The following is a 16,859-nucleotide window of genomic DNA, read 5'->3' on the forward strand; positions in this document are numbered from 1 at the left end:
CTAATTTAATTTTGTAGTGGTCAAAGAACATATACAACATGATTTTAACCTTTTAAGTTTATTGAGTCTTGATTTATGGCCGAGCATGTGGTCTGTCTTCATGAACCAAAAATTTTAAAAAATAATTTGATTAAAAAATTTAAAAGAATCTGATTTTTGGGTATGGTGCAGTTATTGGTTATAGTGTTTTATAATTGTCAATTATATTTTTTGCATTGTTCAAAATTTTATATCCTTTCTGATTTTCTCTCTATTCAGTCAGTTGCATAGAGAGGTGAACTGAAACTTGTAATTATAATTGTGTATTTATTTATTTTGCCCTTAGTCCTATCAGTCTTTGTATACTTAGGAGTTCTAGTTTCCAGAAGTGTATACGTATTATTCTGTTCTCTTGTTGAATAGGGATCCTTTGCCATGAAGAACTGTCCCTTTTTATCTTTAGTAATACTCTTGTCGCAGAATTTGTTTTAATGATAACATGGTCACTCCAGCTTTGTTCTGATTAGTATTTGCATAACATATCTTTTTCTCGCATTTTGCATTTAATCTGTATATTTGTATTTAATGTAATTCTCTCATAGTAAGCATATAATGGAATCTGCTGCCCCCCTGTCTGACAATTTTTGTCCTTTAATTGGAATGTTTAGAACATTTATATTTAATGTAGTTACTGGTGTGGTTGGGTTTAATTCTACCTTCTTGCTATTTGTTTATCTCTGTTTCCTTTTAGCATTTGCTCTGGGTTTAAAATGTGTATTTTATTAAAAATTACTTTATTGCATGGTATATATCCATTCACTCCTGGCTCTTTTGTACTCTTTCCAATTTTTTTACATATGTTAAACCCCCACAATATATTGTTATTTTTGTCAGTAACTTTAAAAAATATGTTTCTATTGATTTTAGAGAGGAAGGGTAGGGGAGAAAGAGGTAGAAACATCAATGATGAGAGAGAATCATTGATCAGCTGCCTCCTGCACGCCCCTTACTGGGATTGAGCCCGAAACCCTGGCATGTTCCCTGACCAGGAATCGAACCCTGACCTCCTGCATAGGTTGACGTTCAACCACTGAGCCACATCGACCGGGCTGTCAACTATGATTAAAAAGTTTTTAAAAAGTTAAAGAATGTATGTGAGAGATTGTTTATTGAATCCTTCACTCTGCAAAAGGAAACTGCCCCCCAAGGTCACACCAAGCCGTTTCGTGGCTGTCCATAGTTATTTTTCAATCCTCGGCAATTTCCATTTCGAGTTTGGGCATGCGGGCACTGGATTGACGCGCCCCTTTAGCACCCGAGCACCGATTACAGACCAGAGGACACTGGAGGTCAAGTTATTCCCTAAATGGGCGCAGGCCCTGACACTTTGGAATTTATAGTGTAATGAACAGGGAGACGATAAAAGTAGACAAAGGTATCATTGTTATTTGGGATAAGAACGGGGAAGGAAATGGAATCGCTGGAACTGAGGACAGTACTGGGCTTTGAGGCCTCGTGGAAGGGGGGCAGAGAAAGCCTGCCGAGGACGTGCTGCTCAGTGGCGCCTGGAAGGATGCGGGAGCCGGGAAGGCTTCAGCGGGAGTGCGCAGGCAGAGGGACACTGACCTGCTCTGAGCTGGGCCACGCGGCAGGTCGAAGGGCTGTGGCAGGCGGGGTGTGAGCAGGTGTGCTAGCTTCGCCAGGCACCGGGCAGGTGTCAAATGAGGCTAACCTCTTCTTTCTTTTTTTATTTTTATTAAGGTATTTTATGTGTACATATCTTACCATTGCCCCCCCACCCCACTCCCATACATGCCCTCACCCCCCAATGTTTTGCATCCGTTGGTTATTCTTATATGCATGCGTATAAGTCCTTCGGTTGATCTCTTATTTCCCCCACCTCTCCCTAACCTTCCTGCTGTAATTTGACAGTCTGTTTGATGCTTTACTGCCTCTGTATCTATCTTTTTGTTCATCAGTTTATGTTTTTTATTATCTACAAATGAGTGAGATCATGTGGTATTTTTCTTTCATTGTGAAGCTAACCTTTTCTTTAAAAATATACTTTTATTGATTTCGGGGAGGAAGGGAGGCAGGGGGGAGAGAGAGAGATACATCAGTGATGAGAGAGAATCACTGACCGGCTGCCTCCTGCATGCCTCACACTGGGGATCGAGCCTGCAACTCGGGCATGTGCCCTGACCGGGAATTGGAACTGTGACCTCCTGGGTCATAGGTGACACTCCTCCACTGAGCCACGCCTGCTGGGCAGATGAGGCTAATTTGACCCCAGCCTTGGGAATACTTCTCAGACAACTCCATGGACTCTTGCAGCTCTCCCAAGCCACGCAGGCAGCTGGGAACATCCAGTGATACAATCTTCACTTTCCAGTTGTTAGGTAAAAGCTTACCTTGTAATGAAAACATCTCTTTATCCAGGTCAAACACATGCTGAGTTTCCCGGAGCCCCTGGTTATAACCAGGAGTAAAAGTAAAAACAAGTCCCCTTCAGACAGAACTTCCTGCCAAACAGATACAGAACGTGGTGCGTAAATCTGTTTACCCAGGAAAATGAAATAAGAGGCAAAGCCTGTTGTCACAGGGAAAGCAGAAATCATGGGGAAGTGTGGCTGTCTTTCTGCAGCACAGGAATATTTCAGGGCATGAAATTGTCCTCCTGGTGTTTATGGAGAATCTGTGTGTGCGCGCATCTTGTATTCTTGTGCTGTGTATCATTTTGTTTCCATGTTGACTTCCGGGTTTGATTTTCTTTAAAGCTATCTGAAGACAGAACGCATTTTATTACCGTTAAAAAAGATTGCTTTTCCGGAGGGTACGCAATGTCTTCTAGGCTCTGGTGAAACCCACCAGACCCTCCTGTGAGCCAGGGTCCCTGGGTATTTTGCAGGCTTTCTCCCTGTTGAAAACGGGTCAGAAGGAAGAAACTCACTGATGTCTGTGTACTGTGCTCCTACCCAGAATATGCATACGGGTATCCCAGAGATGGGGGGAAGTCTGAGTTCCACGGTGGGGAGCGGACGTCAGTTATGTAATTCCCTTGTAATTGTTTGGTGGTCCTTGAGCCCTTCCCATACCTTACCTTGTTAATACAGGTTTTCCTGAGAGCTTAGCCAGGGGTCCTCAAACTACGGCCCGCGGGCCACAGGCGGCCCGCCGAGGACATGTGTCCGGCCCGCCGGGTGCCGCTGCCTGTCCTGCTTAGCAGCCGACGCGTCCTGGGCCCGCAGTGCGCATAGGAATTTGTTCATAGTTGTTTTTTTTAACTATAGTCCGGCCCTCCCACAGTCTGAGGGACAGTGGACTGGCCCCCTGTTTAAAAAGTTTGAGGACCCCTAGTTAGACTTTAGTGCAACCCTCATCACGGTGTTTCAGTCCCAGGGCGGCCGTGGCGGATACAGCGTTGTCCCTGATTTCAGGGAGTTCAGAAACTGGTGGGGAAGTGGTCTTGTGAACAGCATAGCGCAATGAGCTAAATGCTGTGGAAGACTTTCGCGCAGCATGTTTGGGGCACAGAAGAGACAGCAGGCAGTTTTTGAAGCGCGTCAAGGAAGGCAGGCTGTAACAAACATGAACCCTCGGAGTAATATCGGACACGAACTTTCCGGTAGAGGCAGCAATGTGTACGCAAGGCAGAGACTCGAGTGCGCGCAGTGAGCTTGTTTGCCAGGTAGTCGTGGTGTTGGTGGGCTCCCAGACGTGTGGAGAGGTGGTGGGAGGTGCCGCTGGCAAGCTGGGATGGGCCCTCATGTCCGTGGAGGAGTTTGGACTGGCTTCTATTGGAAATGGAGAACCATCAGGGACCTTAAAGCAGCAGGAGAATGTGATTGCTTTTTTTATTTTATTTTATTTTTTATTTTTATTTTTTGTGATTGCTTTTTTTAGAAAGATGTCTTCGGAGGGTATCGAGGAGGGATTAGAGGGGAAGAGGCTGCAGGTAGGAAGGAAAACGGTTGTGAGAGTAAGCACCAGATGGCAAAGCTGACCCGGGGTCAGCAGACAGGAGAGAAGGCGGCGTTTTGCGGAAACTGATTTGGAGGCTGAACCCAAGCTTCCACACTGCGGGGGAGGCAGGACGCTTAGGCCTCGGGCTTTGTTCTGCTCTGGGTTCATGTCACCTTGATTCTCCTGATCATTTGGAATTTTAAAGAAATCTTTGTATTGATTTCAGAGAGGAAGGGAGAGGGAGTGAGAGGTAGAAACATCAGTGATGAGAGAGAATCATTGATCGGCTGCCTCCTGCACGCTCCACACTGGGGATCGAGCCCACAACTTGGGCATGTGCCCTGACTGGGAATCGAACCGTGTCCTCCTGGTTCATAGGTCGATGCTCAACCACTGAGCCACACTGGCCGGGCTGGAATTCTTATTGGTAAAGGCACTGATTCTCCTGTCTCTTCAGTTCTGAGATTCTAGCAGGGGAAATGGAAGAAAAAAACCCCCAAAAAACAAAAATAAACCCCAAACCATCAGAAACCTCAAATACAGGTATTGAGTTATTAAGGTGCTGATTATCAAAATTTTATAATTGTGTGATGAACTAAGAACAAGTTTCAATTCACCTGCTTAATATATATTTTAAATGTGTGTATACATATTTCTGATACTGTCAGCATAATCATGCTATTTCCTTGGCATCTATATTTGATATATTTAAAAGCTCTCGGTTAAAATGTTTAATTTTTGCTTTTGAGGAACTCCAGTCATTGGATTGGAATTATTTTCTGCCCACTCTCTATGCTTTTAATCTCTTAATTCCGTAAGTATTGGAGGTATATTATTCCCGAGCCTTTACCAGACGAGGGCATGCTCGGCATTCACAGAGCGCTGGTGGCCGTGGGCTATGCTTCTCAAGCGTGTGGGCAGAGCTGGCCATGGTTCAGGTTTCCCACTCTTACTTGAAGTGGGTTCAGGGAACTGTTCCCATCTGTTGAACCGAAGCAGGAGAGGTCCTTAGGAGGTGATGTAATATGATTGAACACTTAACGTTAGTTGCAGTAATTGTGTTAGCGATCTTTATAATACATTGGCAAAAGCACTCTTTCCTCTTTGTTCTAGTGCCAAAAGACCCGAAGCCCCAGTGGCGGCGTGTGGCATGGAGCTACGACTGCACGCTGCTGGCCTACGCCGAGAGCACCGGCACCGTGCGGGTGTTCGACCTCATGGGGAGTGAGCTCTTCGTTATTGCCCCGGTGCGTACATGCCTTCAGCTGGTGACATGGCTTTTCAATGTCTTTTTCGTGTAAGCACTCGAGTGAATGAACGTGAAGAGAGGGGAAGTAGAACTATAAATCTGAAGAGTAAATGGTGAACGTAAGATGTGCAGAATCTAGATAGACATGCATACATGAAGTAGTTTATTCTTTGTATTTTGTAACGCGGTATCCAGATGCAGTCCACCGTTACTAACACATGGTAGTAAGTACTGAGTGGAGTTACCAAAGGCTGTTATAAGCTTCCAGTGAGGGGAGAAGTTGGCAGTAAGTGAGTACTTTCAAATGTCCTTTCCTTTAAAGGGAAATGGACAGTAATTGGAGACTTTTTTTTTTTTTTTTTTAGCTTTGGTTACTGCTGGAAGTAGAAATCAACAGCTGAAGGCTTCTATCTGAGTTCTGTATCTTAGACTCCTTTGAGGCCGAATGGTGGCATTACTGTGTGTGTGTGTGTGTGTGTGTGTGTGTGTGTGTGTGTGTGTGTGTGTTTGGCTATGGATGTCCAGTGAACATAGGCTAACTTATCTAGGTGAACATCTCATCCAAGGAGGCAGCTGTGGTCCCAGCTGTGATTGGGAGGCTGGTCTAGACTTGGTGTCTACTTGTAGGCACTCTGACTGGCAGATCAATTCTGGGGCTATCTTACGTAGAGTCACCTGGTAAGGCCAATGTTTCGGGTATCTTCCACTTATACAGATGTTAACTTCTATGTTTTTAATAACTTCCCCCTCTTCTGCAGGCATCGAGTCTAGCAGGTGATTTGAGCTGTGCCGTTGCTGGGTTGATCTTTCTGGAATATAAAGCAAGTGCACAGTGGTCTGCAGAACTCTTAGTCATCAATTACCGAGGAGAACTTAGAAGTTACCTTGTAAGGTGAAAGTGAAAGTAAAATGCTTTGTTTGGGAAGACCTGTTTGACAAAATAGTGTTTATTTCTCTGGCTTAGTGTCAGCTGTTGTTGTTTCTTTTTTCCCCCCAGCATTTTATTATGAAAAATTGCAAATATATTAGGAAATTTGAAAGAATTGTATAGTGAAAACTCAGATACCTCAACTTAAATTCTACTAGCATTTTTACTGTACTTGCTGGGTCACATTCCTATCCAGCCATTCATCAATCCTAGTTTTTAATGAGTTTCAGAGTCACTACTTAAATACGTTAGTATGCCTGTCATTAATTAAACTTCAATATTTGCTTATAGTTTTCTTTCTTTTGAGATAAAACTTGCATACAACAAAATGCACAGATCTTAAGTGTACCAGCCAGGGAGTTATGGCAAATGCATGCACTTGTGTAGGTCAAACTCCTGTTGAAATGCAGAACATTGCTATCATGACAGAACGTCCCTCATGTCCCTTTCCAGCAAATCTCTGTCCACACGCACTCCCGGAGCAACTTCTGTTTAGACGTTGTAAAGGGGGGCAGGGTGGGTGGGGAGAGGGATGGTCGCCAGCATTCAGTCCACAGCACTCATGACTTGCTTATCCATTCTTCTGTTGTTGGACTTCTGAGTTTCCAGGTTTGGACATTGCAAATAAAACGATGGCCATTCTTGTCCAAGTCTTTATGGATACACATGTTCATTCCCCTTGGTTCACTGACTCTGAGTGGAATTGCTGAGTTATAGGGTAGATGTAGTTTATCTTTATAAGAAACCACCAGACCTTTGTCTAAAGTTTTCATATCATTCACATTCCCATATAATGTCTGAGCATCTGGTTGTTTTGCATCCTCGGCAGTATTCGGTGTTACCTGCCGTTTAGATTTAATTATAGTGAGCACTGAGTGGCATCTCACTGTGGTTTAATGGCATGTGTTTCTTTTCTACCTCCTCCAATTAGTGTTGGAACAAATCAGAGCTATCAGGAGAGTCACTGTTTCAGTTTCAGTGGCCATTATCCCCGTGGAGTCAACACAGCGGTTTACCATCCTGGTCACAGGTACGCAAGCACTTGTTCTCACATTGGGTGGAGTATCGGGTGGACGTGGAAGTCGTGGCACAGTTTTAGAGAGAAATTGTCCCTTCTGATTCTTCTTTTTTTTTAAATTCTCATCTGAGGATATGCTTAGAGAGAGAGAAAGGGAGAGAGAGAGAGAGAGAGAGAAACATCAGTGTGAGAGAAACATGGATCGGTTGCCTTTTGTACATGCTCCGACTGGGGATGGAACCTGCAACCCGGGCGTGTGCCCTGACTGGGCATCGAACTGCCACCTCCCGGTGCATGGGACAAGGCTCAACCAACTGAGCCATCCCAGCGAGGCAGTTTTTGCTATTTAAATGTGCGTATATGTTATATATGTGCTTGTGTGTGTGCGTGTGTTATATGGGGACGCAAGCTAGAAAGAAGCAAGGGTCTTAACAGGGTGCAGATAAAGTGATGTGGGATCCAGAGGGAGGAGAGCTTCCCTCCGTGTAGGATCAGGGAAGTGTGCAGGTGGCACTTGCTTTGGAGAATGGGTATGGTGTGGGCATGATGGGCATCCCAGACAAAGTGACAGTGCGAGCAGTGACGAGAGGAAGGCCGCCACGGTGCATTTTTGTGAAATTGCAGGAGGTGTAGCGTGGCTGACACTGCAGGGTGTGTGGGAGGGGAGGACGGGATGGGCGTGCTGGGAGACTGGGCATTGGAAAGAGCGTGAGGTCAGGTGATTGGGAGCATTACGGGGCTGCCTGCTCTCCAGGGGAGGTACGTGTTTGAGACGAGGACATGTGATCAGGCATGTTTTCAGGACGGTGGATTCAGTTGGGAGACATTAGAGCCGGGTGACTCGGGTGCAGAGGGACTAGTTCAGGCCACAGGCAGCAGGACCTCTTCCTTTTCTTACACAGAATTGCTTTGTGTTTTGCCACATTTGGGCACTGTTTATGTTTACTGTTATATCACATTTTATTATTATTTTTATTCTAAAGAATAGATCCTATATCTCGCATTAGAACGCCAGGTACTTGAAGGCAAAGAACGCGTCATGTACATCTTGGTCAGTCACGGCATCTAGTGTAAGCTCTGTTCATTGATACCTCTCCCTCTCGGGCCCCCTGGACCAGTAACTCTAAATTCCCGAGTGCAGAAGGAAATGGTCTCTCTGTTTTGATTTTTCTCTTCCTTCTTTCTTCTCTCTATTTGATATTCTGGTCCATCCCCCGCTTTTCTGTTTTATTTTTCTTGTCCCTTTTCAAAGAAGTATATTTTATGTCTTAATCCTTTGCGGTTTTCTCTTGTTTGTTTATGTCACACTGACTACATTGTTTGGATATTTTACAAAGGTCAATATTTGTTACCTTTTTTCCTAGCAGTATTTCAGGGGGCTAAGTGGGGTTCACTTGGGACCATAGGTTTGAAATGATCAGAAAATAGTTGTTACATGATACCAGTTTGTTGTAAGTCAGATTACATTCATTATTCTGAATGCTTTCACTTTTTGGCCCAGGATCTAAACAAATTGTAGGTATATTTTTAGGGGGAGAATGGTCTTTACATGTAAAGTTTGGAGACAAATATATTATCAAACCACAGAGGGGGGTCTTTTCTTGGTTCTGCAATCATATACAGTACAATTCTTGATAGCAGTCAGCGTGGGATGGATGACCGCATTAAGGTTTCTGGATGGAAATGGTTCTAAAGCAAGGAGTATGTGGAAATGCCCTGTTGTGCATGACAAAAATCTTGCTAGGTTGTTCATGTTTTCCATTAGGTGTTCTTTTTAAACGAGAGAAGCTGACATGTTCCTCACATTTTTATTTCTGGTTGCTCTAGTAATACGAGTCTGTGATATTTATCATCCACACGGATTTTGTAAATGTGAAATAAATCAGCCCGAGTGGAGTTGGGATAAATTGGTGATGTACAGACTCAAGGTTTTATGAAATGCATGGTTTTGCCTGATGCAGCGAGCCCTGTTGCAGAAGAGAAATCAAGGTGGTGAATGGGTAATATAAAACAGAGATTAATAGAGGCTTTGGGATAAGCTCTGTGGATTTGTTGTTTTTGATTCTTCTTTTTTACGTTTCCTAACTCACAGCCTGATGACCTTATTTCATCCTCCTCAGGCTGTCTTCTCTTTCAGTCCTGTTCCCCCTCCTACAAGCACCCCAATTCTTTCCATCTTCTCTTTTGGATGCTTCGTGTTCTCTTTGTTCTGTTATTTTGGCTCACATTGTGCCCTGGTTCCTCTTTAGAGAGGCAGCTTTAAACTTCCAGTACAGGAGGGCGCAGTGCTTGGAGCTGCAGGTCCCGACGTAATGCCCGCTCTCTGAGTGGACAGCACTGTGGAAGACTCATGTAGTCACAGATGAGGGCACGCCCTTGACGTGAGTTCATTCAAATACAAGACTATCTGTGTACATATTTTTAAATGACATTGCTTTCAACAGTTGACTGCTTTTAAAAAAGGTTGCATTTCTAATTTCATTGTACATTTCTGTAAGCAGAAGCTGACTTACTCAATTTAGAATCTCAGCAGTTCTTTGGGAGCTACACAGAGATAATAAGTGTTTGAAGGTAACATCTCGACCCTAACTTACATCACAGCAAAGAGAAAATACAGAAAACACATCTTCTCTCTTGGGCCCTTTTTGGAAGCAACCCATGTTCAGAATCCTTGGTGACTCACATAATTGATCTTAAGTATGTCATTCAGTGATTTTCAGCAAATGTATATATTTGTGCAACTGCTACTACAGTCAGGTTCAGAATATTTCATTACCCCTAGAGATCTCTCCTGCCTTTGAATTTTATGGAATTCAAATCGCATCTCAGTAAAACTATAATAAATAAAGGAATGAATAAGGGGGAAAAAAAGACCCTTTAAACAAGCTTTCATTTGAACACTTATATCTTTGTTATGAAAGATACTCGGGGTATGGTAAGAGAGGCACTCATGTTTCCTGCCGCCAGTGGGAGGAACCCTCCCTGAGTGATGTATGTCATGGTTGTGCAAAGGGGAGTCGGAGCACTTGGATGTTATTTTCTCTCTCAATAAATAGTGTTTTAGGCCAAATATAGCTTCTTCAGAAAGAGCTTGAGACGATGTTTACAGGGAGTAAGAAGCGATGGTTTCAGATTGCCTTAAAGTAGATTGCAATCGGATGACAAGCTACCTGGCCGAGAGTAGATGGGTAATGGCATTCTCCCAGGCATGCAGTAGGGACTGCTGTCCTGGGCACGGCTCAGGAGGTGTAACAGGGCATAGTCTATAGAAAGCTGTTCTTTAGGGGAGACTCAGAAATACCTTTAAGTAAGGGCATGCTGAAGTGTTGAAGGGCTGTGCTCTGGGTATATTGGTTGGTTCATCTTACCCGGCTTAACGATTTCCCCTAAACAAAACGTTAAGCATTTTAAATCATGAGTCTCTTACACTCGTGGGATAAAGGGAGTATTCCAAATAAAGAGCTCGTACTTAGTAGGGGATCAAAAGTGTTTGGTGTGTGAATGAGCTCTCGGGTGACATGATGCTAATTTCACTGGCCCCACACGCCAGGGAAGCAGTCATCACGTAGAATGGGAAGGGGTGCCGTAGAGCACACAAAGGGGCCACAGCACTCTTATCTAGGGCTCATGCCACAAATGTTTACATTTAATCTTGTGGCGAAGATAGTGTTGAGTCCCCTACCTGAAAGCTTCACTCAAGGGCAAGGGCACATTTTGCTGTCCTCCGATGGGGTGGACCTTCCATCGAGACCTAGGAGGTATTTTTACAAGGTAGTCAGTGGACTTTCATTACATCACCGCAAAATGGCCTTTCTCTCTGGTTCCCAAGTCGTATGTGTTCTGGGAGAATCAAGGCACTGATGTGGAAAGATACACTATGTTGATGGCTAGAGGAGAAGATAGGTGTAAAATGCATACTAAATTTTTCATAAGCCCTAACTAGATAAGATTAATAATTTTATGAAGGATTGCAGGGGAAGGAGCACTGTGGTCATGGTCATTGTGATGATCTCCCACTGCAGGGAGAGAGTGCACTTGGCCTTCAGTAATGCAGGGTCTATTGGCATTTGGGAGATTAATGTGCAGCCTTGTGCTTGAGAAGTATGAATGTCAGTAATCCAGTTGACCTTATATTAAGGAGTTTTTCATTTTGCTTCTCAATTTCTCATTCCTCTAGCATGAGAAAATTCTTTTCATATTTCAGGTTGGTTTTTTGAAGAGAAGTAAAGCTGTTGTCTGTAGAGAAAGCTGTATTGTCTTGGTAGAGGTGAAAGCCCTTAGATGTGAATTAAGGGGCTTCTGAGCTTCACAGACTAATTTTTTGGTGGTGGTGATGGTGGTGGGGGGCTTTATAGGCATTTGTTTCTGGGGAGGCAGGGAAGTGAGTCTTGGCCACATTGTATGGTCTATTTTTGACCAGAACATTAGGGATGGGTAGACATGTGTGACTCAATGTATCTTGGTTCTTAAAAAAGCAGGCAGCTGGAGGCTGTTAAAGTAGAAGACAATGCCTTATTATTTTGAACTTTTTTTGCTTAGTATTGAAAAACATTAATTTTTTATTTTTGGAAATCAGCTTTCACTCATCCATCACTCCTATATTCAGAGATTCTTTGATAGGATGGGCTAATTCTCATTATGTTGCCATTGCAGTTAAATGGGCTTTTTAAGATCTTTATAAATTTTTGAACCTGGGGGAAACCTGGGGAACCTGGCGGCATAGGTAAACACCTAAACCGCTGCCTCGCACAACAATTTCAAAACTACAACTAAAAGACAAAATGGACATCATCTGGAACCACAGGAAGGCTGGCTGAGTGGAAATTCTACAACTAGAAGGAAAGAGAAAAGCACACTGAGACTCACAGGAGTTGTGGAAGGCAGAGGTATGGAGGTGCGCACACCGAGAGGGCTGGCAACTGAGTACGCAGCTGGCTTTCTCAATCAGGAGGGAGACAAAAGCTCCCGGCCTCTCTGAACTCCAGTTCCGGGCGATACTCTGGGGACCCAGACTCATACGGGGAGAAACTGAACTGTCTGGCAGCAGGCGAAACTCGAGGGCAGCTTTCTCTCAGAGTTGCTTGCAGCGATTACTGCGGGACACTGAGACCCAGGGGGCCTCTTAGGGCAGGGATGACAGGAAGCCATAGCAGTTTGCTCCGCCCTGAGAGCCCGCCCCATCTAAGCTGAGCGTAGAGGGTTTTGCATATTAATGGGTCCTTTGAATTCTAAACTTACCTAACAAACTGCAGCTGAGTCAGTGAGAACCAGAACATCCAAAAGAAGGCCCAAGGCCTCGCAGCAGCTTGCATTGCTTCACAGCTGGGCCTCATCTGGGCACCTCCAAAACACAAACAAAGAAGAGGAATCTGCAGATCTCGCCACAATTAGCACCTCCTTGGAGATCCAAGAGCCAGTGTACCCAGGGGTCAGAGTAGGACCATCCAGATTACAACTCCTCAGATCCATAGGGACACACTCAGGGGGCAGACTCAGTGAGCACCAAAGCCCCACTGAAGCAAGTCTTGTCTCATAAGGGTATATCCAGCACAGAAGTTCTCCCATCATAGACACAGCTGATCCTCACAGCCAGTTGGCCTGGAGGTCAATTCCTCCCATTGATACCAACAACAATCAAGGCTTAACGACAACAAGACTGTGCACAGCCCACAAGGGGTGTACCAAGAGTGTCCACCTCAGGTATCTGGAGAGGCTGAGCCACTGGGCCCTATAGGACACCTAGCACACAAAGCCACTCTGTCAACTCAGGGAAGCAACCAAAATGCAGAGACAAAGAAACAGGTCACAAATGAAAGAAATGGAGGAAAGCAAACGACTGGATATAGAGTTCAAAACCACGGTTATAAGGTTTTTCAAGAATTTTCTAGAAAAGCCCAATAAATTTAGCGAGACCCTCAAGGATATGAAAAAGGACCAACTAGAAATTAAGCATACACTGACTGAAATAAAAAATAATATACAGAGATCCAACATCAGACTAGAGGATCGCAAGAATCAAGTCAAAGATTTGAAATACGAAGAAGCAAAAAACATCCAGAAAAGCAAAAAGAAAAAAGAATCCAAAAATATGAAGATAGTGGAAGGAGCCTCTGGGACAACTTCAAGCGTACCAACATCCGAATTATGGGGGTGCCAGAAGAAGAGTGAGAGCAAGATACTAAAAGCCTATTTAAAGAAATAATGACAGAAAACTTCCCCCACCTGGTGAAAGAAATAGACTTACGAGACCAGGAAGCGTACAGAACCCCAAACAAAAGGAATCCAAAGAGGACCACACCAAGACACATCATAATTAAAATGCCAAGAGCAAAAGACAAAGAACATTAAAAGCAGCAAGAGAAAAACAGTTACCTACAAGGGAGCACCCATACGATTGTCAGCTGATTTCTCAACAGAAACTATGCAGGCCAGACGGGAGTGGCAAGAAATATTCAAAGTGATGAATAGCAAGAACCTACAACCAAGATTATTCTACCCAGCAAAGCTATCATTCAGAGTTGAAGGTCAGATAAAGAGTTTCACAGATAAGAAAAAGCTAAAGGAGTTCATCACCGCCAAACCAGTTTTGTATGAAATGCTGAAGGGTATTCTTTAAGAAGAGGAAGAAGAAGAAAAAGGTAAAGATAAAAATTATGAACAACAAATACATACCTACCAACAAGTGAATCTAAAAATCAAGTGAATAAAAAAATCTGATGAACAGAATAAATTGGTGAATATAATAGAATCGGGCATAGAAAGGGAGTGGACTGACAATTCTCAGGGGGAAAGTGGTGTGGGGGGTGCTGGAAGAGACTGGACAAAAATCGTACACCTATGGATGAGGACAGTGGGGGTGGGTAAGGGCAGAGGGTGGGGTGGGAACCAGGTGGAGGGGAGCTATGGGGGGAAAAAAGAACAATTGTAATAATCTGAACAATAAAGATTAATTAAAAAAGAAAAAAATTTTGAACTTGTTCAGTTGGTCAATCAATCAACAAATCTCTCTACCCCCTCTTTCTTTCAGAGTGTTTTGGTGGTAGTTTAACTTGATATGACTTAGGCCAGATTGACTTTCTTCTTATACTCGGAGTGATGCTAGCTGGGTGGTCCCTCTTGGAAGTAGAGATTGGAAAGAAGGCTGTTGAATCTGTGTTATAGGAATGAGGAATGATGCATACCTAGGCTTCTCTCTCCAAGACTTGATTGATCAGGTTGTTGTGGGATGGGATCCCAGCATCTGATTTGATAAAAGCCTCTGTAGGACATTCCGATTCCCTCTACTCCCCCCTTGAGAATCCTTGGCTAAGGCGTTGGGAGATTAAAGAAAATGAATAGGAGATAGCTTTTCCTTTGAAGTTGCCCTAGTGAGGAAAAGGAGTAAATTTTACTGTAGGTGTTGCCTGCCTTCCATTGGTTATGGCTGCCTAGAACGCTGCATTGAGAGGTGCCGTGGAGCCGCGTCTAGGCCATCAGGAGCTGCTGGTGTATGACTCAGGTGTGTAGTAGCAGAGCTACTGGGTGTTTCTCTCCTCTTCCCTAGCTCGTGAGGGGTGTGTGTGTGTGTGTACACTTACGCTTCCCCCCTCTGAGTGCTTATTGCTGGTATATAGGAATACAATTGATTTATGTATATTGATCTTGCATCCTACAACCTTGCTGATCCTGATTATTAATTCTAGTGGATAATTAGTGGAATCCTTTGGCCATATTTTTCTCTTACCAACTCTATGAATTCTTTATAGGCAGATTTAACCGCTTAAGTGCATATGGGATATCTCCTGAATCTGTGTCTCATAAGTCACGCCTGGGCCACAGAGCGATTGGCCCAGCCCCACAGAACTTTTCTTGGATAGCCGGCTCACAAGTACCTCACACTCATTACATTCTAACTGAATTGATCATATTTTACCTCCAATCCTACATTTGCTCCTGTATTCCCAAATCTTGATATATAGCATTTCACCAGGCCAAAACCCGAGTTTCACTTTAGATAACTGTCTTAACTCATTTTTATGAATCTTTTAAGACTTGTTGGTTATTCTTCTCTCATATATCTCAGATTTATCTCCTCCTCTCCATTTCTGCTACCATCCTTATAGTTCAGGAACTCATTACTTCTTACCCAATTTATTATCAAGTGTGTTCCCTGCTTTCTATCTGATCCTCCTCTAATTTGTTTTCTGTTGTGTTTCCAGCAAGGACTATAGGTATTAAAACACAAGCCCGAAGCTTAGAAATTCATCTCTCATTTCCTTTAGCCGTGGGGAGAGAGCTACAGCTCCTGGGTTTAGTATTAAAGGCCGTTTGTAGTTTGGTCTTTTGACTTCTCCAGGCTCCTGTCATAGCCCTTCATGTTTCTTTGCTCCAGACCAAGGCCCAGCACACTTTTCTGTGAAGGGCCAGTCGGGCTCTGTTGTAACTACTCAGCTCTTCCATGGCAGGGTGAAAGCAGCTGTAGAAACACACACATGAGCGTGTGTGAGTGTATTCCAATGCAGCTTTATTTACAGAAGTAGGTGGTGGTGTGGATTTGGTCCAGAGGCTATGGCTGCTGACTCCTGCTCTAGATAACTTCAGCCACGTGTGAATTCTTGCATTTCTCAGTGTCTTTGTTAAAGCCTTCATGCTGCTTCCTACTTGTTTAGTCCTCTGCCTGTAAAGTCCTTCTTGCTCTTTCTCTCATCTCTCTGCAGTAGAATGTCTAATCTATGCCAGCCAACCATCTATCTGAATACGGGTCCAATTCTGCTTGAGAGGTATAAAACGAGGAGTGTTGAATTTTATAGATTTCTTATACCTCTTGATTCTAAATTCCAAATTACATTCGAAGGAATTTATAACCAGGTACCACTCAGTTTTAAATACCTTTAATGCCTAATGATGAAATTGCCAGGAAAATGAAGTTTTGCTTCGGAACCAGCCGTCTCCGTTTCTCCATTAGTGCTTTCCCCATCTGAGAACAATTCTCAGGTTTTGTCTTCACAACCAACGATGCAGTACAAGCCGTTTTCCTCGGTGATCCTCAAGCACGTGATGCTTCGGATTTTGATTCATGGTGAACCGTGTCCTGGGGAGCTCAGCTCATGGATTCCAGCGTAATGGGGAGTGGTGTTCTCAAAGAGCGGTACCTGCCCGGCGGCCTGCGTCACCGGGAGAGGCTGTTGGAGATGCAGATTCCTGGGCTCCACCCTCGGCCCAGGAGTCAGACCGCTGAGGGTGGCCCGGTGGTCTGCGCTTCCATAAGCCCCCAGGAGATTCCATGCATGCTGATGTTTGAGAGCCACTGATGGAAACCGTCATGGTTATGCGTGTGTCCTTCTGATACGCTCTTTAATACATAAAGGTAATCAGAATTTGAAGTATTGGACGAGTAACATTTTTATTGTAAAGAATATTTAAGTTATACTAAAATGAACTAAAATGGGAAACATTCCAATTATTCCAAGACAGGAATGGCTTCTAGCTTCACAGTGGAGGGTAATGATTTTTGAGCCCTTACTTTGGTCATAAGCGTGGTCTTAAACACTTCCCAATTTTGAGACATGTAGTTCTTTCTTTATTTCCTTTTTCTTTTTTTCCTTCCTTGCTGATTGTATGCCACAAGCACATTGGTCATTGGACAGAGTGTATCCAAGGGTCTCCGCTAGTATTTCAGATTTCTCTCCTTGGCTTGAAGGAGTGTCAAGCCACTAGATGGCAGACTCTTCCAACAATTATTA

General features: G+C 43.8%; 1 protein-coding gene across 1 annotated transcript in view; it reads left to right on the top strand.

The window, feature by feature from the left end:
* NBAS (NBAS subunit of NRZ tethering complex) overlaps nt 1-16,859 on the top strand; it is a 211,088-nt gene that overhangs the window by 14,393 nt on the left and 179,836 nt on the right. The window contains exons 7-9 of the mRNA XM_080683646.1: nt 5,056-5,189; nt 5,950-6,083; nt 7,051-7,149. Coding sequence (XP_080539772.1) covers nt 5,056-5,189; nt 5,950-6,083; nt 7,051-7,149 — 367 coding nt within the window. The remainder of the gene's footprint in view (nt 1-5,055; nt 5,190-5,949; nt 6,084-7,050; nt 7,150-16,859) is intronic.

The sequence above is a fragment of the Plecotus auritus genome (genome assembly GCF_963455305.1).
Source record: "Plecotus auritus genome assembly, chromosome: 8".
NCBI lineage: Eukaryota > Metazoa > Chordata > Mammalia > Chiroptera > Vespertilionidae > Plecotus > Plecotus auritus.